Below are 24,938 nucleotides of genomic sequence, written 5' to 3'. Positions count from 1 at the left end.
TTAAAGATAATTGTACTATAGTTATAATAAATTTAGTTATTAGTCTAAATAAATAATATATTTGAAAACTAAAGAAAAAAAGATTAGCGGTAATTATGTTTGAAATGTTCTCATGTTTTTTTTTTTTTTTTGCTTGTCATTCTTTCACCGCAATGTTAGATCAAGAAAACTCTAAATTTAAAATATAATAATAAATATGTCATGTGATAGAAAATTAATAAACTAATATATATATATATATATGTTTCCGACATTGTCCATAATTAAATTGGGATTATGTCTAAAATCTTAACACGGTAAACGGGATATAATTAATATCTAATATTTTAATAATTAAATACCTAAAATAAGTTAAATCACATATATTAATTATTTTTTATCATGATTAATTTTTTTTGAGCCTACCATTTGATAATTTTTTTTATTCTTTATTATTAATGTCATCGTATGTATAATTTTCATAAATTATAATAATTTTTTTATTTATCTATACATATATATTAATTTTATTAAATAATTCTAAATATTTGTTTATATATATATATAAAATAAAAAAAGAAAAAAATTTATATTAAAAAGTTTAAAAATGACATCCAAAAAGAAGGCTAATTTTTTTTGTTATGGAAGTAAAAGTGGTGATATACTTTAACATGGTAATTTTTTGTGTTTTTCAAAACTGTGGAAGTACACAAATCCCTGGCACCGATTTCTGTACTTAAAATTTTTTAATTTTTTTTTAACACAATTCCCTGGCACCGATTTGTGTACCAACACAAATCCCTGGCACCGATTTGTGTACCCTACACAAATTCCTGGCACCGATTTGTGTACCTCTCACAAATCGGTCGGTCCTTCTCTAGTTAAACGATCCCACATTTAAGTATAACACCCCAAAAATCCACATTTAAGAAAAACACCACTACCACTCCAATATTAAAAATAAAAAATTCCCAAAAAGAATAGTCATAATATATAAATTGAGACAACAATTTAAATTTCTCTAAAACTAATTTAATCAAATACCAATATTAGAATTAAATTATTTAAATAATATTTAATCTATTCTAATCCTTAGCTACGTATAGATTAGAGTCATTATTGTAACAACCAACTGAAATAACATCATAACATTGAACACTTAGAATCCGTACAAATTTAGACTATCTTCTTGTTAAAATTGTCAAACTAAATTGACTTTTATTCTCCTCAATGGCATTGCATTAATGCACCAGAACGCTAGTAGTTTCTGAAAAAATACAATATGTTATAAAATTATTTTTAATACAAAAAGCTTAAGAGAAGAAAATTTAAATATAGTACCAATATTTGAATTGTCTCTTCAAGGTTGACACGAATTTTTCAACACTGAACCTAAATTGAGAAAATTCAATCTCATTATATGCTCCACTTCAAATATTTTCGGACAAACATAGAAAACGTGGAGGAGATGTGGCTTGAACTTGACCTATAAATCTACTTAGAAACAATTGCTCAATCAAAGAAAAATAACAGATTAGAAAAAAAAAAAGATTACTTTGACTCTTAGATTTAGACTCACTAACCACAAAGAAACATTATATATAGTCATTAGTAGTAAAAAAAATAATTATAGAAATTAATTATTGTAATATCAATTTACCGTTATGAACGTTAGTATCATATTTATGTCAATTAGAATTATAAATTTATGTTTAATTTTTTATATAATTATAATTAAGATATTTTTTTAAATTAGTATACTTATGCATTATTCATTAAATGTTAATTGCAATATAATTCTAATAAAGATATTTTTTAAAATAAATTTAGAAGAGAAAATAGTGCTTTTATTTTGAAAAGAAAATAAATTCATGAGTAATTGACACCTTACTTTCATTAGTTGGAGGAAGATCTAATTTTAATATATTAAGTAGATTATTTTATATCATTATAATAAAGATATTTTCCTAAATTAATATAATCATGGATTATTCGTTAAATGCTAATTGTAATATAATTATAATAAAGATATTTTTTAAAAATAATTTTAAAAGAAAGCATAGTGCTTTCATTACATAAAAATAGTACTTTCTAAAAATAAAAATATTTTTCTAAATTAGTATAATTATGCATTATTACTTAACTGCTAATTATAGTATAATTATAATAAAGATATTTTTATAAAATAAATTTAGAAGAGAAAACAGTGTATCAATTTTAACGAAAAAATGGATTTATGAGAAATCGACACCTCACTTCCATTAATTAGGGAAAAACCCAATTTTAATATATTAAGTAATATACTAATTTTAATCGTAATTAATTTTGTAAAAATACATTTATATCAACATTTGTTATCTGTCATAGATTACTTTTATATATGATGAGCTAGTAATGGCAACAAATGGGTTTTTTGGCCCAAATTTTCTTGATCAAGATGATTTTGGTTGTGTCCACAAAGGAGTTCTTCCATATCGTGTTTGAAAAATGATCTTACCAATTTAGTTTTGTTTCTGACTTCCACGTTTGTGCCACTCCAAACAACATCCTTCATGGGAGTTATTAGATGAGGTTATTGACCTCTCTGCATAGCAATTAGAGCATGATACATTCTAAATACAGATTCAACAGAAGCAAAGAAATTATTCTTAAAAGACTAAATTCCAATTCGATTTGGATGACTCCAAAACTGTAAACTGAGACACCTTCTGTCTCTGAATATATGTTTTCGAATAGCACACTATATCTACGTAAGAAGTTTTATTTTAATGTACAATTATAAACAATTGTGGCAAAAGACAATCGAACTGAAACATTAGACGATAAAAATAACTTAGAGTAATAACAATTAATAAATTATTAAAAGAATAATATAATAGAATGAGTATATGAAAAACATTATAAAAAATTATAAATTGTACCTTAAAAGGATCAACTTCAATAAAAAATGAAGAATACATTCTTATTCTATGAAGTAGTAAAAAAATATAAAATTATGAATTGACTCTCAAATTTAGATTCATGTACCATAGAAAAACATTATATATAGACTTTAGTAAAACAAAAATAAATATGTAAATTATTTATTATTAAGGTAATTTTTTATTATATACAGTAATTATGCATCATATATTAATTTTGTTAAAATTATATAATTTTATCATATCATAATTTGAATCATTATCTTCTATCATAATCAGAGAAATCTCGGACAATAAATAAGAATATTATACCTAATATACATCGATTGAAATAGAAAGGGGATAGAGATATATTATCATGGACGGTATAATAACTTAAAATGTTTGAAATAAATATCATAAAAAAAATAAAATTATAACGGGTTAAAGTAATAAAAAAATAACTTGTACAATTATTATATGCTAATGCTAAAAATAATTTTACATAACCCTATTATAATTTTTATGATTACCCGTGATAAATTATTATAATTTTAAGTTGTTACTTTACCCACGTGATAATTTTAATTTTATTATTACAATTTATTATTATTATTATTATTATTATTATTGAATAATGAATAAGAATTAAAATTATATTAATATTTTTATAATTAATATAATTAAAATAACTAAAAATATTTAAAATTAATGTGCATTATTAATGATATAAGATTTTATCATTTTATTATTAGAATCAAATATTCTTATCATGATTACCACGACTACTGGTGTCATTATCATATCATTATCATATATTATTATTATTATTGTTGTTATTATTATTATTAAAATTATTAAAAATATTTTTAATTGATAATTGAAAAGTAGTTTAATAGTGCATTAAATATTGATTTTATATAATTATAATGAAGATATGTTCCTAAATTGGTATAATTATAATATAATTATAATAAAGATATTTTTTATAAAATAATTTAGAATAGATGGAAAATTTCATGTATTTTGGAGGAAAAACGGACTCACGAGAGATCGACATGTCACCTTTATTAGCTGGGGGAAAACCCAGTTTTAGTATATTAAGTAGATAAATAAATTATTAATAAACATTCTAAAACATAATTATAGCCTAATATGAACTTTAAAATATCTTCCAAATTTAAAATACTATATCAACCAAAATCTAATTTTGATCTTATCAATTAATAACAATTTATTATTCATTCATCATTATATCCCTATTGAACTCATTAAGATTGTTACAAGAAATAAAAAAAAATATTCATTGAATTAACCAAACCAATAATAAATATTCAATCATCTACTTATCTAGTTAATTGAGTTAATTAAATTTATCTATTCTTTTATTGAATTAAAAACAAATTCAATTATGATAATTTTCATCAATACTAAGAATCAAATACTAAACTTACAGCAACAAATTCAACTTACTAATAATTTTTAGAGAAAAGCTCTGCATACAAGTCATTAGGACTTGTATGCTTTACAAGTTAATTAACGAATAAACCCTCCAAAACGCGATGCAAAGCTCTTCTTCTTCTTCTTCTTCTTCTTCTTCTTCTTCTTCTTCTTCTTCTTCTTCTTCTTCTCTTTCGTTTCTTGCTTTCTCTTTCTCGTTCTTCTTCTTCTTGCACGTTCTTTTTCCTCTTCCTCTTCTTCTTCTTTTCTTTCGTTTCTTTCCTTCTCTTTCTCCTTCTTCTTCTTCTTGCTACACGTTCTTCTTCCTCTTTCTGTTCTTCTTCTTTATTTACGTGCTTTTCTCTCTGTTTTCTTTCTTCGTTATTCTCGATTTTCATTGTTTTTTTACATCAAGCTCTGAAATCGTTTTTGAAGAAGAAGAAGCAGCAGAAGATGAGGAGAAGAAAGAGAAAGAGTTCTAAAATATGCATGAGGTGTACTTCAACGAATTTTTGGTGTATTTTTGTAATCCTTTGGGTGTATTTCTATAATCGTTTGGGTAAATTCCTGTAACCGTTTGGGTGTATTTCTGTAATCATTTGGGTGTATTTCTGTAATCGTTTGGGTGTATTACAGAAAGGATTACAGAAATACACCCAAAATAGGGGGAGACAGTATATTTCTTCTTGAAATCTTTTAATGTTTTGTTGGTTAAGGATGAGGCACATGGCAGAGACAATCTAGAAGAAAAACCTAAAAGGAACAGTAAAACAGTACCCTGAATAATGTTTTTTCCTTTTTTCTGGTGATTTTTTATGGAGATTTGTATCTTTTCTTCTTGATTTCTTCTACTCTTCGCGAAGAGTTGGAACGTTTCTGCAGAATCGTAGTAGTTTGTTTTGAATTTTGATGGTTTGCGTTTTGTTTGAGGAAGAAGAGGAAGAGTGAACGTGGATGGAAAGAGCGCGTGTTTTTTTCTTGATGGTTTGCGTTTTGATTGAGGAAGAAGACGAAGAGTAAATGTGTTGTTGAAGGAGCGCGTGTTTTTTTCTTAGACTTGGAGCAACTTGTATAACTTGTAAGTCGAAAAAGCTTGTATGTGTAGCAGGCCTCTAATTTTTAACAACAAATTCAACTATCCTAATTTTCATCAACCAAAAATTTAGCTCTAAAGATAATTTACAATAATAAAAAATTTAGCTAAGTGATTATTTCCGTAAGACAACAACAAATTCAAGGTCCACTGATGATAATTAGCAACAAATTCAACTCTATTGATAATTTTCATCAATCAACAAATTAGCTCAATGATATTTTCAAGAATAAATTCAACTTACAGCAAGGCTGATTATTATTGAACTCATCAAAATAGTCATCATTGAATTAACCAATTTGTTCTTTCCCTGATAAAAGACTGATTACATTGAACAAATCAGCATCATTTAACAAAAGATAGTAATATTTCCAATACACAGTATACCAATCACAATTTTAACCAAAATGAACAAACTTTTTCAAAGATTAATAAGGATTATCACTCAAGTAAATCCTCTTGAAAAAAACTTGAAAGTTGAAACCAAAAAATGATAGTCTAGCATAATGCTACTCAATGTAGTTAGACTGTTGCAGAAGTCACACAGTTTAGCAAATCATTATATCAGAAGGCACATCTTTAGACATGTACAATTCTCAGCAACAAAGTTCCAAGCAGTGAACAAAAAGAAACCCAAAATGCACTATCCTTCTCTAATTTACTCTCTTTTTTTCTGGAATACCAAAAATGCTCCTGGCGTAATCCTCACCCCCTCTCTCTCACCCTCTCCTCTTCACAGATTAATTAACAATTATTCAACCCATAACAAGTTCACAGATTATTCAACAATTATTGTTTTAAAAAAAATACCTAGAGGCTACACGCATGGAACAGAGCAGAGCAGATCCTGGGCAAGACGGGGAGCAGCGCTGACCGGTGGAACAGAGCTTCGCGACGGAGGCAGAAGGAGAGCCCGGCGACTGTGCTTCCACTGCAGAAACGTTAGCTGCACGAGCAGGAGTGAGGGAGTGAGCTTCGAAGCTCCAACTTGCGATGGCGACTGTGCTTCCACTGCAGAAACGTTAGCTGCACGAGCAGGAGTGAGGGAGTGAGCTTCGAAGCTCCAACTTGCGATGGCGGCAGGAGCAGTCCGGCAGCTGAACGGAAGTGAGGGAGTGAGCTCGCTGCGTTGAAAGGAACAACAAGGTCGAGGGTGATAGGAGGGGCTGCTGCTCCGTTGTAGTGAGTTAGGGTTGCTGGGTTGGTAATGGTTAGGGGCTTAGTGGATCAGGTCACCAAACGGCAGCGTTTTTGGTCAAGTTAAAAAAACCGGCTAGATTTCGGTTCGGTTCGATGAACCAATTTCCAACCGGTTTAACAGTTCAACTCCAATTTTCTATTTTGCGAGTTTGACATATGACTGAACCGTGATTCTTATCGGTTTGCGGTTTGACCGATCAGTTCGAATCGGTTTTCAAAACCTTGATCAAAACTTTTGATTCTAAAACTAATAAATCTCTAAAGAGGAAAGTATCGTTTTTGTCCCTAACGTTTCAATCGTCCTATTTAAGTCCCTAACGTTTCAAAAATGACTCAATGTTGTCTTGCCGTAGGAATCAGTTAACCAAGGTTCTGAAAACCGGACCGGTCATCAAACCGCTTTAGTCACTAGTTCACTGGTTTATTGATCTAACCGGTCCAACCGGTAATTCAACCGAAAAAACCGTTTTAGAATAAAATAATAAATAAATTATAAAGGACCAAAGATGAGGGTACTCCAAGAACTCCTATTAGATGCAACAGCATTCAACATTATCACATTCTCACACACACACATACAAAGCCTTAACTCAGAGAACAACCACAGCAAGTGACTTGGAAAGAAAATGTAAACACCGAAACAATCACAAGCATACAGAACATGTGAATATTATTATTAGCAAACATAATAATAAAATAGCTCTTCTAATGCGTCTTCGAAAATATCCCAAATCAAGAAAACTACATAATCTGATCCACTTGATTCAGAAAGTTACATATATTAGAAAAATTAAGAATCAACTAAAAGAAAAAGAAAAAGAAGGCCTGGTTGATTCGATTCAATTGCCTGAGATGAAGAATCAAACAGGGCTAAGAAGCTGAGAGTTTAAATGTTAAACCTCAATATTCAAGTAACATGACTCCATTATTGTTATTATTACACCCTTCTAATGTCACAAATTCAATATATATTATAGTCCGTTGACACTTGTGTATTCACAACTTGGCCTCATCATTCTAATTCATACCTTAAGTAGAAGAAAAAGTCCCCATAAGCTTTCATTACAATTTTATCCAGAGAGTTGGGGCTTTGGTTCGGAGTTCATGCCAATGATAATGACGAGAGGGATGCATCCATGAATCAGTAACATAGGCCGTGCAAATTTTAACAAAGTTCACCACAATGATTAACAACAAAAAGCACTGAAAGAACACTCAGTAATATAGGCAGTGCAAATTTTAACAAAGCTCATCACAATGATTAACAACAACAAAAAAGCACTGAACGAACAGTGAATCAATAACATGGGCAGTGCAAATTTAAAATTTAAAAGTTATCAATTTAAAATTTATCATCAAATACAATCGGTGAGCAAAGCCAATCAATCAAACACTGACTGAGCATTCTGTTCTGATTCTGTGACTGGGAAGCAACAAATTCAGCAACAAATGCAAGTTACAGCAACAAACTTAACAAATCCTAGTAAAGTCCCGAGTTACAGCAAAAAGGCAAATTTATTGATTACCAATTCAGATTTCAGCAACATGCAGAAATACAGGGAGAAGGGAAATCTGGAAAAGAGAGAACACTAAACCAAAACATTAACCAATAATCACACTAAACCTGCAACCAGCAATTACAAAACAGCAACAAACATTAGTACATTATAAAACATTCCAAAACAGGGATGACACTAAACCTGCATAGTAAATAATCTCAAATAAACAATAAATACACAACAACAATTTAGCAAATAAACAAGAACAAGACCTAAATAGAAAATCCAACAAATTAAGTCGCAGCAACCAAACAATTTGACAAATTAAAACAACAGCGGCCCAACAATTTAGCAAATCAACTTAACAAATTCAATAACAGAAAATCACAACAAAACAAAAAAAATAAAAGTAACAGAAGAACACAAGAACCATTAGCAAATTAACAAGTTCACAATAACAGTTAAAAAATTTACCAGAAGAACACTAATGCAAGTGGAATCATCATGCTAACATGTTTTCTGCAAAGATGCTATTTGTACAGCTAAAATTTCCTAATTACTATGATCCAATTATTCTAATTTCACATGCAATCAACTTACTAAGTTTCTAAAAGCTAGAAATTATAAAACCAACCAGAAATATGGTTAAAGCATTTCATCAAACATGTTGAGTGCCGTAAAATTAAAACGAAATAAGAGAATTCAAAGCTTAATTTCAATGTGATAGAGAAGAGAACATAACTATTGTAACTTTAATTTAGTCTATGAAAAAATCCAAACCACTACCAAATCAAATAATTACTTATTGTAATAGAAATCAGAAGTTGCAGAGTTTGAAGAAGAGTATTGGTGTTGTGTGAGTGTATTGTCTGGTGGCGGGTTTAGGGAACTCACGGTGGGGACAAAAGAGAGCAGTTCGACGGCTGAGTGGAGCGCGCGGGTTGGTGGCAGAGTTTGAAGCAGAGCAACGTGGCTTCCAGACGAACGCGAACTCGAACGGTGAACAGCGAGTGAACGCGAACGGTGAACGCCGAGCGAACGCGAATGGCGAAGAATGCGAACGAAGACGCGAACGTGAACGGCAAACAAACGGCGACGGAAGCGCGGCTGAGCAGACAAAGACGACGGACGCCGAGCTCGATGAAGCAACCGCGATCGGTGACAGCGAACAGGGGTTGAAGATTTGGAGCACGAGGGAAGCTAGATGACGGATGGCGAACTTTGAGTGCGACGGACGGCGGCAGTATGCCACTCCTTGTGGCGGTGGTGTAGGCTTACAGTGCTAGGGTTTTGTGGTTGGGTTGGGGTGATTTCTCTGACTGAAAGAAAGAAAGGGAGAAAGGGAGAAAGAAACGAATGAGCTTCCCTTTTTTTTGTGTAAACCGGCCGGGTTTCGATTCGGTCCGACCGATCGGTTCTCGTCCGGTTCAACGGTTTTTTACTGATTTTGTAGTTAAACCGATCCGACCGGTCAATCCGGTTCGATTTTTAAAATATTGAACAATTTTGTCCCGCCGTCAATTCTGTTAACACATCCTAACATCAACACAACAGTGAGTTAATTTTAATGTTTTTTGTGTCAGCCCCTCCCTCTCCGAATCCGATTGCACCACCACCAAGACCGACCAGATTCGATCCAACTTATCAATCATCCTAAGGCTTTTTTTTGTACAAAATGAATACTATATTGAATCATACATCACAATTTTAGAATAAAAATATGTTATTTGTATATTAAAATTAATTATTATATATTTATATATAAATATATGTAGAGTTTAATTTATTTTTAATATATAGTTTATATTCTAATATATATTTAATTTTAATAATTAATTTTAATATATATCTAATATAATTAGTAGAGTAAATGTAATAAAATAATATGCCATAAACATAACAGAATCTAGATGTAGAAATTGAATTAACAATTCTCTACCTTATACGAAAAACAAACAACAAAATCATATTTGAGGTTGACAATAGCAGCTGTAAAGAAAATAATTTGTTGTTGCTTGCTTAGTTTTGGTGAGTGACAACATTATTGACTCTTAGTTTCAAATATAAACAGCACACGTCTCAGCAACACCACCACTTGTGTTTTTAGCTTTCATCAGGTCTTCGTTTCTTGCACTCTACCTATAAAAATAAAAAGTTTCTATATATATACATATGACTACTTACGACACTTTATTTATACTTAAATTAAATACACTTGTAACAAAGTTGATGAGAACCCAAAATTGAAAGCATCTTAATTCTTAACTAATTAAAGCTACTAAGATCCAAAATCCAATGCATCGTGGTTAAATATAAAATCTTGCACGTTTAGGTTAAAATAGTGATATGCTTTTTTCTCTTAATTAATGACTTCAAATTTGGAATTATAAGCTATATAAACATTAGTATTAAAAGAATTTAATATATTAGAAAATCAAACTGTTACAATAAATACAATTCTTTTAAAAAAATAAATATTCACGTACAATTATTTTTATATAAAATTTATATAATTTAAAATTTTTAAATAATTTAATTTATTTAACAAAATTTTTATCTAATAATTTTTATTAACTTTATATAAAAATAAATACACGTAAATTTGTGAGTTTTTACAAATCTGCAATACTTAATAAATAAAATTGTGAGATTCCTATTATTTGGACACAGTCCAAAATCCAAATTGAACGGAATTATTATAGTGTCTGAGAATTTCTTCTACTTAGTTGCTAAGTTTCAACAACTAATTAACACATATACCTAACTTTTCTATTGTCCTAAAGCTGAAACATCACCAACCACCACGAAAATGCAGCACCAAACTCAACTTAAGAAGTCTTCACACGTTCTTCCCACTTTTGTGTTTATTTTTGTTTAAAGTTATTACATCTCTCTCTGCCTCTCTTTGAAATATCATTATTCTCTGTTGTTCCTGCTGTGTCATTTTCATATTGCAATGGAGGCCAAGATTTTAAGAGCTTCTATCTCACAACCTACTCTTCCTTTTGTCTCTGATTCTTCTTCTTCAGCATCTCTTGTTCCTTCTTGCAAGTTATCATGTTTTCCCTCCAACCAAACCTCATCATGTTTTTCCAAAAAGCATGGTGGCCTTTCCCTCAAGGCATTTGCCACATCAACTGGGTGAGTTATTATGTATAGTACATACCCTTTAATTTGTTCATATGTTATTTGGATTTTGGAATCCATTTCATGCATGTTTGTTTCATTCATTGTGCCTTGATTGCTGATCTGTCATGTTAACAAGTCATTAGTAATTATGTATTGAAATAATCTTAAATGTAGTTACAATTGTGCATGGAATCATTTAAACTCTTAGACCCTGTTTGTAACTCCAAACCATCATTCTTCTTAAAGTTTTATGCACATGCCCCTCACTTTAATCTCCTTTTTTTGTTCTTATCAAATTTTTAATAAGATAAGAGTATTTGTTGTCTCTAGATTTGTGCCAGCAGAAAAAAGGGTTGATGGGAGTGAAAAACTGATCCTAGATAACATAAGACACACTTTGATTCGTCAAGAGGATAGCATAATCTTTAGCCTTTTGGAGAGAGCACAATACTTGTACAATGCAGATACATATGACCCTAATGCCTTCTCAATGGATGGATTTCATGGCTCATTGGTGGAACACATGCTTAGGGAAACTGAGAAGCTTCATGCTAAGGTATGCAATAATTTAGCATGAGAGTAATTAACTTTATACATTAATTGTGTATATAATTTAACTATGATGTATAGATAGTGTTTTATACTGTCATCTTATCATGTCTTTCATAATTGCATGACCATTCAATGGAAGCAGTGATTGAAAATTAGTTATTTTTGCTAGTATAACGTAACATTATGTGATAATACGCGCATTTTTCGTTACATTGAAGGTAGGGAGATACAAGAGTCCTGATGAACATCCTTTCTTTCCTGATGATCTTCCTGAATCAATTTTACCACCTATGCAATACCCTCAGGTAAGGATTATGTATGTGTTAGAAAATATCAAATAGTGAAGTTTAATTTTTGGATAGAACTATATATGATTTAGTTGTTGAACAAATTTAGTTCTGAATGTAAATTCAAACCAACATAAGCTTCTATTAAGTGTTTGTTCACTGAATAGGTACTGCATCCCATTGCCAATTCAATTAACATAAATGAAAAAGTGTGGAACATGTACTTCAGAGATCTTATCCCAAGATTAGTTAAAGAAGGAAATGATGGCAATTATGGATCCACTTCTGTTTGTGATACACTTTGCTTGCAGGTGAGTGAGTAACTTATAGCTGATATAATAAACCATTGCATGATTCTGGAGTTAACATTTATCATGTGTTATTTTGAAATGTTAATTGTTTCTCTGCCTCAGAAGTTTTGAGATTGTAATAAGCTAATTGTTCATAACATTGAAGACTTGAGATTTATTTGTGTTGTTACTGCAGGCTCTCTCCAAGAGAATCCATTATGGGAAGTTTGTAGCAGAGGCAAAGTTTCAAGCTTCTCCTGATGCATATAAAGATGCCATTAAAGCGCAGGTACAAATTCTATATATGCAATTCTTCTTTATCTTTCTTAGGGAAATAGTACAATCCTATCTTTCTTGTGTCAATGTTAAATCCGCTTTTAATATTGTTAATGTTGCAAGTGTGAAAAGTAGTAAAATTAGTCCGACATCGAAGAAAGTAAGGAAGAGTGAGAAGTTTATAAGATGAAAAACCTATTAATTTGATATTTTAAACGTAAATTCTACTTAAATTAAATCTAAATTTGTCTAACGAAAAATTCTTACGTACTCTTAGAACACATTTAATACCAATAAGGTGTGCATAACTTATATACACAACTTTGATTTTCTTTTTCTTTTTTTATTTTCTCCCTAAAAAATCAACTTTGTTTTGTGTTATTGGGTTTGTAGGACAAGGATAGGTTAATGGAAATGCTGACATATACTGAAGTTGAAGAGGTAATTAAAAGGAGAGTAGAGATGAAAGCCAAAACTTATGGACAAGAGGTGGCTATAAATGATGCAAAGGAGCATCAAGTTGAGGCAGTATACAAAATAGTTCCAAGCTTAGTTGCTGAGTTATATGGTGATTGGATCATGCCATTGACAAAAGAAGTTCAAGTTGCATATCTATTGAGGAGGCTGGATTGATTATGGTGTGTCTTTAAGAAGAATCCTCTCATTGATTTTCACATGCATTTTTTTTTTTGGTTTAATTTGTGATATTGTTGAGTTTAATTGTGAAAATTAAACTAAAATATGATGTAAAAAAAATGGTTGTAAGATAAATTATATTATGAAAAATCATGTAAATAATGAAAAACTAGATTTAAATTCGGGCATTGTGCAAAACTAAAATTAATTAATTTTTATACCTAAGAAACTATTTACTAAAAAATCTAAAAAATTAATATTAAAAATAAATAAAATTGTAAAGACATTATACATTCTAGTATTTGAAGAATTTATTACCCAATACATATGTTTAGTAAACGTAAATATTATAGTGTAAAAATAAAACTATTAGATGTAATACAAATACGAATATAATATTTCAATATTAAAAATAATATTCATGAATCATGATATTTTACTTTTTTAACATTATTATTATGATTAAATAATATTGAAAATTATAAATGACTTAAAATAAAGATGATATTTTAAACGACAAAGATGATATATAATTGATAAACATAATTAAATTAAAAATAACAAAAAAAACTTAAAAATATTATAAACATTTCATATATTACAGTATTTTAGAATTTCATCACTCAACCTATATTATACTTTTAATCATTAAGCTAATATATATATATATATATATATATATATATATATATATATATATATATATATATATATATATATATATATTCAAAATGACTAGCATTAATTTGATCTACTTCGTGCCTTTTTCCTTTTGAGGAATATTTGAAAGCAATACATGCATGTGAGGCGTAAACGGTATGAATTTCATATTTGTCATTTTTGTCAGATGAGTATCTTTTAATATTAGAAGGTTAATATTTTTAGTACATACAAGTAAAGGATTGACTAATTTTAATTTAAATGTAGGACAAAAATAAAAAATATTATATAAACTTTTTCTAGAGAGGAATTTTATTGAGTTTATAATAACATTACAAATCAAATATTGAATGTTAGAGGATATAACATTTAATCATGTGTGTTGATGTGTAATAAGAATATTAAAAGATATCTCTGTGATGACTCATCTTTCATTAAATAAAAAGTGTTATACTATTTTATTAGTTAGATAAATTTTATTTTTTATTTTATTATATTTTATATAAATAGTTGAGAATTAAAATGATAATCTATTAATCAAATTAACTTATTTTTTAAACTTAAAAAAATATATATATAAAAACTTGTAAGCTATTATTTTATTTATCGATTATATTTTCAATACACATAAAATCAGTCACAATATATAAATACATATTTGATATTTCATAAAAAAAAAGTTATTTTATTATTATAAACAAGTTTTGGTTATTGGTCAACCAGAAATTTAATCTTTCCATTATATCAAATTTGATTATTTTAATACATAATTATTTAATAAAAAGAATATGTGAATTAATATTTATAAATATATAGTTTTTTTTTATATTTTTTGTTTATTTATTATCTTTAATAATAATTCATTTTCTTAAGAGTATTATACTCTCGTCTCTATTATATTTTATATAAATAATTGATTTTAAAAAGTATTGCACTCTTAATTTTGCTTGGAGCACGCCGGTCAATCTTTTTTTTTAAAATAAACAAGTGAATAAACAAGTTTTTTAGATATAAGTAAATGAATTTTTATTAAAAAATTTATTAATACAATTGACATGATACTTATCCCCTTTCTTAAAATTACACAATTAAGATGAATAAACATAAATAAAACTAATATTATTTAAATATTTAAATTAGGAAGGATTAATTTTTTTATTTTTTAAATATCTTTCTTTTGCATGTATATATTTAAATAAAAAGAAAATATTATTCCTATTTAAAAAATAATTAAATACTTATTAAACTATTATATTAATTAAACTTAATTTATTATTATATACATTTAATAAAAAGATAAAATTAATTTTTGGTAAAGAAAAGACAAAATTAATAAACATGTAACATATTATTGGTAATAGCATTGTACTAGAACAGATATAAACGGGCTGTTCTTCTTTCTTTCAACTTTTTACAAAGTGGACTTTAAGCTGAGTATTCAAGATAAACACCAAACCCTACCAATATTTTCGATCTCACTCACTTATTACATCAAAAACATCAAATTTATCAATCAAATTCCAAATCATTTTCCATTTCTTACGGGAAAGAAAAAAAAAAAAACACCTTAAATGTCCACACCGCGCCAATTTAGCCATCTCGACCAATCATTATCTTTAAAAGACTAAAATTGATGGTATGCCATACAAAAGATTAATAAAAAGATATGTATGAGACTAACTATAAGCTAATAAAATAAAAAAAATTAGTAAACAATTTTATATTTTTTTTAACACAATATATTTGTTAAAATTTTTAGTTGAGCAGGACATAATTAAACTGTGTTTACTAAAATCGAGTGAAAAAAATTGTATTAAAAATTTGTATATCTCTGAAGGTAGTTATGATAAATATAATATAGAAAAAGTCTATGTGACCAGTAATTTTTGTGTTTTTTAGCCAGCACTTAACCATCAAAACAAAAGTAAGTGATTTTCCATCATTAGATGTAATTTCACACCATTAAAAACACTATTGATGGCCAATTAATGGTTACAAAACACCAAAATTGCTAACCCCTAGCATTTCTCTAGAATATATATTTGTATAATAAAAAAATGGTCATAGTTCTTTCTAAAGAGTTCATTAATAAGAATAATAAAACTTCTTTATTTATGAGTAAAGGGTGTTCTCTTATATAGTAACTTAGTTGATTTTAATAGTTAATTCATATTTTCATGAAAATCTTAAAAACATTCCTCATTATCTATGAAGAACAAAAATTTCGAACAGAAAATTCTGACGTAAGTGCCAACATAAAACTTAGTGAATAATTCTTTTTATAATATTACATCATTTTTATTATGTGCTAATTGAATAAAATTTGGATGATAGACTTTGTGTATGAATTTTTATGATGAATTTGTTAATTGAATAAAATTTGGTGAATAGATCTCTAAATTTGTTTTGGTGAATAAAATTTGGTGACTAAAATTTTGAGTATCACGGTAGAATTTGGCTTGCTATCTAATGATTTACTTATTTTAGAAGAATATGTGCATAATGCATGAAAGGCTTTCTACCAGCTATGACATGAAAGTATTATGATGATGTAGTTATGTATTTGTTGAGATACAAATTTTTGAATGCTGGAATAACAAAGAATTATGTGTGAATCTTTAATTCTTATATATTTTTTTTTAAATAAATTTGTTCCGTACACACATGCCTGCATAATTTTATGTTCTCCAGAGCTGAGTTGTATATGAAAAATTTAACTAATAATTTTTAATTTGAGATTTGTGTCTCAAAAATGATCAGCACAATATGAATTGTTTGTAGTTGATCTATACGAACATTTTCAATATTGTTATGGCCATTTCAACCATGATTATTACAACGTGACTAACTCTTACAAAAATTTTATTTTGGAATGTAATATGAAAATTGGTAATTGATGTAATTTTATTGATGATGCTTTATGAATTTCTGAATTCCTATTAAAAGAACACATAATGACGAATATGTGTATTCCTAAATATCTAAATACTATGATCATAATATTTATTCTTAGCACAAACGGTTTAGATGATAATAGATGAGTATAAGGTTGCAATTATTTAATCACACTAATAATTAAATTAATACACAAATTTAATAATATCTATTCTTACACAAACTCACAAATAAGTTCCATTAAAAAAAAATAATAAAATATTAATGATTTTTGTATTTATTATTAATATAAAAATATACTGAAATTTCTAGTTAGACTAGATGGACTTTTTTTTTTTAAATAATAATTCAATAAATAAATTATAAAAAAAGTCACTGATAAGAATTTTATTCATAATGGTGGAAAAAAACAATTTTTTTAAATAATAACCAAATATTTTAAAATATTAATCTCCATGTTATTCACTCAAAAACTTTAGTTCAGAAATTATTATTTTTCTTTTAAAATTTGTATTTGTGGTCATTGAACATCTCCAACAAAAAAGAAGAAGAAACATTAATATGTAAATAAAAAATATTGACAATTATGTGCAAAAAATAGATTTAAATTTGTAAAAAAATGAACAGAAAATCATTAATGTGAAAAGAAGAAGAAATTATATGATAAAACATAATATTCATATACTGGTGTCGCACTTCTCTTGTGCCACCATCTAAATTGACATCGTTGTCTCTAATAAAATCTGCGTGCTCCATATAAATTCTAAGAGGTTTTAAGTTTCTATTGTCTTGTTATTTAAGAGATTAATTATTTTTTTGATATTTAAATTAGTTATTAATATAATTTTAAATGACACAATAAAAAATAAGAATATAACGTTATTGTAATAAAAAAGAGATACAATATTATTGGGAGACCACTTTGATAAAGATACTAAAAATGTCTTTCGTTTAAAGACGTTTACATGTGTCATGATATTATTGGACATTTTTATTAAATCGATTAATAATTTATTTTTTAATAAATCAGAACAAAATCGTTTATTATAACAATAATAAACCCAATTGTCCGCACTATAATTATTAGACTAGATTTGATCTGACCAATTTACACAATCTAAATCGAATCATGTTTAAATTTTTTGATAAAAAGATAAATATATTTCTGATTTTTGTTTTGAAAAAAAAAAATTTATGATCTAGTGGATTATGTAAATTGATCAGTTCGACCAGATTTAATAACAATTGGGTTTATCGTTATTATTATAAAAAAATCAGTTTTATTCTAAGTTGTTAAAAAATTCAAAAATAATCAATTTATTAATACGTCCAATAATAATAAGATACATAAATTTTTTTATAAAAAGATGTTTTAAACATGTTTATTGGAGCATCCTCCATATTATTGATGTTGCAATAATAAGTTAACGATGCTTTTGCAAAATAAAAATTTAATTGTATTAGACAAAGATTATAAATAATTAACGTAAATGCCACCTAACATTTATTTTAATAATATGTGTTGATGTAATAAGAATATTAAAAGATATCCTTGTGATGGCTCATCTTTGAATACTTTTCATTAAATAAAAATTGTTAAACTTTTTTATTAGTTAGATAAATTTTATTTTTTATTTTATTATATTCTATATAAATAGTTGAGCATTAAAATGATAATCTATTAATCAAATTAACTTATTTTTAAAAATTAAAAAAATGAAAACTTGTAAGTTGTAAGCTATTATTTTATTTATCGATTATATTTTTTATACACATAAAATAATCACAGTATATAAATACATATTTGATATTTCATAAAAAAAATTATTATATTATTATAAACAAATTTTTGTTATTGGTCAATTAGAAATTTAATTTTTCTATTATATCAAATTTGATTATTTTAATACATAATTTTTTAATTAAAAAAATGTGTGAATTAATATTTATAAATATATACAGTTTTTTTATATTTTTCGTTTATTTATTATCTTTAATAATAATTCATTTTTTTAAGAGTGTTATACTCTCATTTTTATTATATTTTATATAAATAATTGATTTTAAAAAGTATTGCACTTTTAATTTTTCTTGAAGCATGTGCCAGTCAATCTTTTAAAAAAAATAAACAAGTGAATACATAAGTTTTTTAGATATAAGTAAATAAATTTTTAATAAAAAATTAATTAATACAAGTGACATGATACTTATCCCATGTCTTAAAATTACACTATTAATATGGATAAACATAAATAAAATTAATATTATTTAAATATTTAAATTAGGAAGGATTAATTTTTTATATTTTTTAAATATCTTTGTTTTGCATGTATATATTCAAATAAAAAGAAAATATTATTCCTATTTAAAAAATAATTAAATACTTATTGAACTATTATATTAATTAAACTTAATTTATTATTATTATATACATTTAATAAATAAAAAGACAAAATTAATTTTTGGTAAGGAAAAGACAAAATTAATAAACATGTAACGTCTAACAGATATTCTAAATTCTTACAGAGATATAAACGGGGCACTAATTTTGTTGCCAAGGAAGAGGAAGTTGTAAAAAGAAAGTAAATCATTACACACAAAAAAATAATAATAAAATAATATGTTGTCCCATTAATCTTAGTTCTTTTTTCTTTCAAGTTTCTACAAAGTGGACTTTGCGCTGAGTATTCAAGATAAACACCAAACCCACCAATATTTTCGATCTCACTCTCAATCTTATTACACCAAAAACATATCAAATTTATCAAAATCAAATTCCAAATCATTTCCCATTTCTTACAAGAGAAGAAAAAAGAAAAAGAAAAACACTTAAATGTCCACCACCGACGCCAATTCAGCGGCGGCGCCGCCGCCGCAGTCATCTCGGCCAACCATAACCCTCCCTCCTCGACCCTCCGCCGAGGCCTTCTTCTCCGGTGCCGGCGCTGGCATCAGTCCAGGCCCCATGACTCTTGTCTCTAGCTTCTTCTCCGATGGCGGCGGTTCTGACTCCGACTACCGCTCCTTCTCTCAGCTTCTCGCCGGCGCCATGGCGTCCCCGCTTGCCTTTGGCGGAGCTTCCAGGCCTCCCTTTCCGCCCCCCGAGAATCCCGGCGAGAATTCCGGTGAGGAAGGAGCGCAGAAGAGCTTAGGGTTCAAGCAGAGTAGGCCCATGAACTTGGTGGTTGCTCGTTCTCCAATGTTCACTATCCCTCCAGGGTTGAGTCCTTCTGGGTTTCTCAATTCGCCGGGGTTCTTTTCCCCTCAGGTAATTGATTCTGCGAAATTTTCCATTTCTGTAATAATTGAGTAATTTTATCTGTTTAATTACTTGAATTGGGTTTGGGTGTGGTTTTACGAGGTGCCTTTTCTGGATTTTGATGATTGAGTATGGGTATTTACTTAAAGTATCGATTTTTATGTGAAAGAGTGATTTGGTGATTCTGGGGCGTGTTAAGTGTTTTAATTGGTGTTAAAAGCTGATTTTTAGGAAAATCCTTGTGGATTCTCACAGTAATACTCTTCGACAATTCAGATTTGATATAAGCTTTAATTTTGCATAATGCTCGAAGTTCAATCCAGTTGTACGAGTGTTGCGTTAGTGTTGATGTTATTAGTGGACTGGTGTAGAGTAGTACTTGCTGAAACTGCATAGAAGTTTCGAGATTTTGTGGTTGCTTGTATGGGTGGTAATTGCTGTCGAGTTGTTTTAGTCCATGAAAATTCACTGGTTTTGTTCGTTGTAAGGTTCTTCTCTTTTCTTGGGATGCAGATTTGGGATTTAGTGTGAAACCAAATAGACAGAGTCTTTGGTATTGATGATGGGTTTGACAAAGTGATCGAATTTTGATGAGGGATGAGACTTTTTTGGATATTTTTAATACATATACTGTTTGTTAGTGGATTGACTTTTGGTTGCACTACCTTGATTTTTTCTTTGTAATTTGGATGGGATGATTAATCAACAAAGGTTTTGGGGATGATATTTGTGCTCTGAATGATAATCACTGCAAATCGCTCAATACAAAATGAACTGAGAATCTTCCAAATCTCTGTTGAAATTTGCAACCCAATGACCAGATCATGCATTATATTGTATCATGTGTTGGCCATGGTGCTGGGTATTTTTCTCAGTGTTATGTATGGATGTCATCTTCTTTCGCCCTGAGAATGGTGTATATACTGGTCTGAGGTTTTTATTATGTCTTCATTTTAATGTATACAGAGCCCCTTTGGGATGTCGCACCAACAAGCTTTAGCACAAGTTACTGCTCAAGCTGTGTTTGCTCAATCTCAAATGCATATGCAAGCTGACTATCAGGCGCCTGCAGTAACAGCTCCGACAGCTCCCGCAAATCTATCAGTAGAGCAGCCATCTTTTACTCAAAATGAAGCTTCGCAGCAACAAGTGGTACCATCTGTATCAGAACCCAGCAATGCTCAAGTGGAAACATCGGATATTTCGAACACTGATAATAAGAAATATCAACCATCTTCCATGGTCATTGACAAACCTGCAGATGATGGTTACAACTGGCGTAAGTATGGGCAGAAGCAGGTTAAGGGGAGCGAGTTTCCACGGAGCTACTACAAGTGTACACATTTGAATTGCCCTGTTAAGAAAAAGGTTGAGCGTGCCCCCGATGGTCACATAACTGAAATTATCTATAAAGGCCAGCATAACCATGAAAAGCCTCAGGCAAATAGGCGTGTAAAAGAAAATAATGATTCAAATGGAAATTCAAATGTTCCACCCAAGTCTGAGTTGACTTCTCAGGGTTGGGTTGGAAATGCAACTAAGGTTGCAGAAAGCATGCCTGATTGTTCGGTTCCTGAGAGTGACCAGACCTCCAATCAAGGGGCAAGTAGGTTACCTGGATCAAGTGAGAGTGAGGAAGTGGGTAATGTGGATAATAGGGAAGAGGGAGATGATGGTGAGCCTAACCCTAAGAGAAGGTAAGTTTCTCCTTGTTAATCCTTTATCATGCAACTTTGCATGTTTAAATTCTTCATTGTTTGCTAAAGTTCAGCCTTGCAGGAACACCGAGGTTGCGGTTTCTGAAGTACCTCTATCGCAGAAAACCGTTACAGAACCCAAAATCATCGTGCAAACAAGAAGTGAAGTTGATCTTTTGGATGATGGCTACAGGTGGCGAAAGTATGGTCAGAAAGTGGTAAAGGGAAATCCTCATCCAAGGTAAACACTTTAGTTTTTCATTGGGCACCTTTATTTCTTTTAAAAGCATATCTTTATCAGAAACTAAAAATGCATTGAAGTTTAAACTGAGTACTGTTTTGAGAAGTAATTGCATGGGGTTTGCTTGTATTAATATGTAAAGCTAATCAGATATACAAGAATACCTCACTAGATTTCTATTATTGTAGTCCTCCATGATATCATTGAAGATGAATTAATTAATTAGATCAACTGTATGAGGTGAATCAATGAACTACAGCATAAGAAGTTTGACTTATGAAAGTATATGAGCATTGGGAAGTGAATGTACTCATTGTTCACTTATAAGTTATAATTTATAAACTGGATGTTTAAAAATGTGGTTTAGTGTAGTAACTGGAGTTGTGCCAAGTGATTATTGCCGAAGAAATGAAGTAGAAGATCGGGTAGAGCAATAACCATTATTATATAAGATCTGCACATTATTAAATGCAATGGAACATCATAGATGTATATTAGTATGGTGACTGTGGTTTGGGTTTTTGATGTGGAAATCAGTGTGTCATAATTTCTTACTTGATTTATAATAACGAACCTCTCTAGCAAAGACCATGGGAGGTTAGCAGGGCCATATGCCCTTCCTCAAGGTAACTTTTTATAATAAAAAATTTTAACTTTTGAAGCTATGGGTGGTATAGTAAGTTGGTTTCTTTCCATGTTGTAAGAACAGTTTCAATTGAAACAGTCATTGTGATTAAGTTCTTTTTTAGATATGTTATAAGCTTTTCAGAGTTTAAATCTATAAGAGTTTTGGTTAAGTAACAACTCTGAACAAAGAATTTAACACAAGTGGGATTAGCAAATATATAAGACTAAGTAAAGTGGGTTAAATTTTCAGTAATTCTGTGCTCTGTCCCTGCTCTCTAGTATTATATTCTATAATCACTTGTAGTTGATTTTATTTGGCTTACATGTGATTGAAAATATACACATTCAGCATCTGGTGGGAAGAATTCTAGATTTTAAGCAAGTCTTATTTGTCATAATAAAACACTGGTGAGCTTAGTATAACATGTGGCTCGCGAGGGATTTTTCATAGGTTTCTGGAACCTCACCAGATGTCAATGTGACAAAGGCGTGATTTGCTACCCGAATACACACAAAATATAAAACATCTGTCTTTAAATGATTGAATGAAGATATGAAATATTGCTTTTTCTGTTCCGTTCTTGAAGCTGCTAGTAACTCTGATCTTGTGATTCCTTTTGGCTAATTGTTTTCTAAGATAAACTTGTGGAGCCTAGGTAAACTAGAAACATAAAGCTTAACTCATGAACTCGTAAATCGGTCTGGGGACCCAAATTTGTAAACAGGTTAACTTTGATAACCAGTTTCTTTTGTAATTTTCCACACATATTTCTTTTCTTTTAAGGTTTTAGACCTGTCTGATGCCAAATTTCTATGAACAGGAGTTACTACAAATGCACTAGTGCCGGATGCAATGTGCGAAAGCACGTTGAGAGAGCTTCGTCGGACCCCAAAGCCGTCATAACTACTTACGAGGGAAAACATAATCACGATGTACCTGCTGCTAGAAGCAGTAGCCACAACACAGCGAGTAACAATTCAGTGCCTCTGAAACCGCATAATCCGGTGCCACAGAAGCATCCTCTACTTAAAGACATGGATTTCGGAAGCAATGACCAAAGACCGGTACATCTGCGTTTAAAAGAAGAGCAAATCATAGTGTAAATTCTGGCGCCAATATCAGTTATGGAACAGAATTCACATGGTACATAATGAAGTTTTCTAGAAGTTGAAAGGATAAAGAGAAACTGAAGGTGTATTTAAAGTTGGAAATGGTTAGTTCATGTGTTTTGTTGTTTTGTTGTATCTTTTGTATGTAAGCAAACACCACCTTTTGTACATCTAAATTATGGAACTGTTACTGTATAAGATGATTTTCACACGTATGAAGATGCATTCCAGATTAATGCTATGGAGTATGGACATAATTGTAATTTCAAATTAGTAGACTGTTCCTGTTACTGTCTATTACATCCTTGTATAGGGCAGGCAGTTCTGGAGCAGAAATAAAATTATTGAAACTTGAAAAGGTTTGTGGCAGCATCACATTATTGAACTACTTTGTATTTTGTTGAATCTTAAAGAATTATTTTGCTTTATTTTGACCTTTTGTTGATTGATCTATGTGGATTCTGATAATGATATGCCGGGTTTGACTGTTGTCTTATTTGGGTCTCAGTTTGTAAAACAATAATCACTGAGATTTGATCAATGCACAAAATTAATATTATAATTGTACAAAATTAATAAAACAAAATATGAGTGAGAAAACAATGGAAATAAAATGATAACTTTTAAATTAAAAATTCAAACAATTTTTTAACAATTTCTTCCAACATCATTCAATATTAATTGACTTCACATTTTAAAATTTATTATTAGAAAATGATGTTAGTAGGAGAAAACATGATAATATATATATATATATATATATATATATATATATATATATATATATATATATATATATATATATATAATTTAGTTATACAGGAAGGAAGTTGATCTGTTGATGTGCTAAATGATAATAAAATACTATAAATAAAATGTTATTATGTAATTGTACATTATTATTATTATTTAATGCTAAATCATACTAGAAGAACACATTAAATTCAATTATTTCATTTGTATGATTATAATCTTAGGTGTGAAAATTAATTATAGATTAAGAGTGAATGATTGTGTGAAAAATTGCATAATGATATTGTTATGTTTTAAAATTAAATTCTTGTAATAACATACAAACAAAAGCTTAACGGTGAAGATTAAAATGAATGGCTTGCTCATCTGTTTTTTTCAATTCCAATGAGTAAATTTTCATTTATTGCACTCTTTA

General features: G+C 29.1%; 2 protein-coding genes and 1 long non-coding RNA gene across 3 annotated transcripts; 2 read left to right on the top strand and 1 right to left on the bottom strand.

Moving 5' to 3' along the window:
* Window positions 1–5,976: 5,976 nt before the first annotated feature.
* LOC110271338 (uncharacterized) lies at window positions 5,977–9,435 on the bottom strand. The gene is made up of 2 exons (XR_002361981.2): window positions 9,006–9,435; window positions 5,977–8,236 (listed from the first exon to the last, which is right to left on the bottom strand). It is a non-coding gene; the product is annotated as an uncharacterized LOC110271338 (long non-coding RNA).
* A 1,342-nt stretch (window positions 9,436–10,777) lies between these two features.
* Window positions 10,778–13,464, top strand: LOC107635358 (chorismate mutase 1, chloroplastic). The gene is made up of 6 exons (XM_016338827.3): window positions 10,778–11,252; window positions 11,571–11,796; window positions 12,011–12,097; window positions 12,247–12,390; window positions 12,566–12,658; window positions 13,039–13,464. The coding sequence occupies exons 1-6, from the start codon at window positions 11,068–11,070 to the stop codon at window positions 13,276–13,278; spliced, it is 975 nt and encodes a 324-aa protein (XP_016194313.1). The 5' UTR covers window positions 10,778–11,067; the 3' UTR covers window positions 13,279–13,464.
* Window positions 13,465–19,340: 5,876 nt separating this feature from the next.
* Window positions 19,341–24,198, top strand: LOC107635357 (putative WRKY transcription factor 3). Its single transcript, XM_016338826.3, has 4 exons — window positions 19,341–20,104; window positions 21,062–21,792; window positions 21,875–22,033; window positions 23,482–24,198. The coding sequence occupies exons 1-4, from the start codon at window positions 19,670–19,672 to the stop codon at window positions 23,762–23,764; spliced, it is 1,608 nt and encodes a 535-aa protein (XP_016194312.1). The 5' UTR covers window positions 19,341–19,669; the 3' UTR covers window positions 23,765–24,198.
* Window positions 24,199–24,938: the final 740 nt, after the last annotated feature.

The sequence above is a fragment of the Arachis ipaensis genome, chromosome B4 (genome assembly GCF_059453495.1).
Source record: "Arachis ipaensis isolate K30076 ecotype BB chromosome B4, ASM5945349v1, whole genome shotgun sequence".
Lineage (NCBI taxonomy): Eukaryota > Viridiplantae > Streptophyta > Magnoliopsida > Fabales > Fabaceae > Arachis > Arachis ipaensis.
Note: the sequence above shows the minus strand (reverse complement) of the source record. Positions and strands in the feature narration are given on the sequence as shown.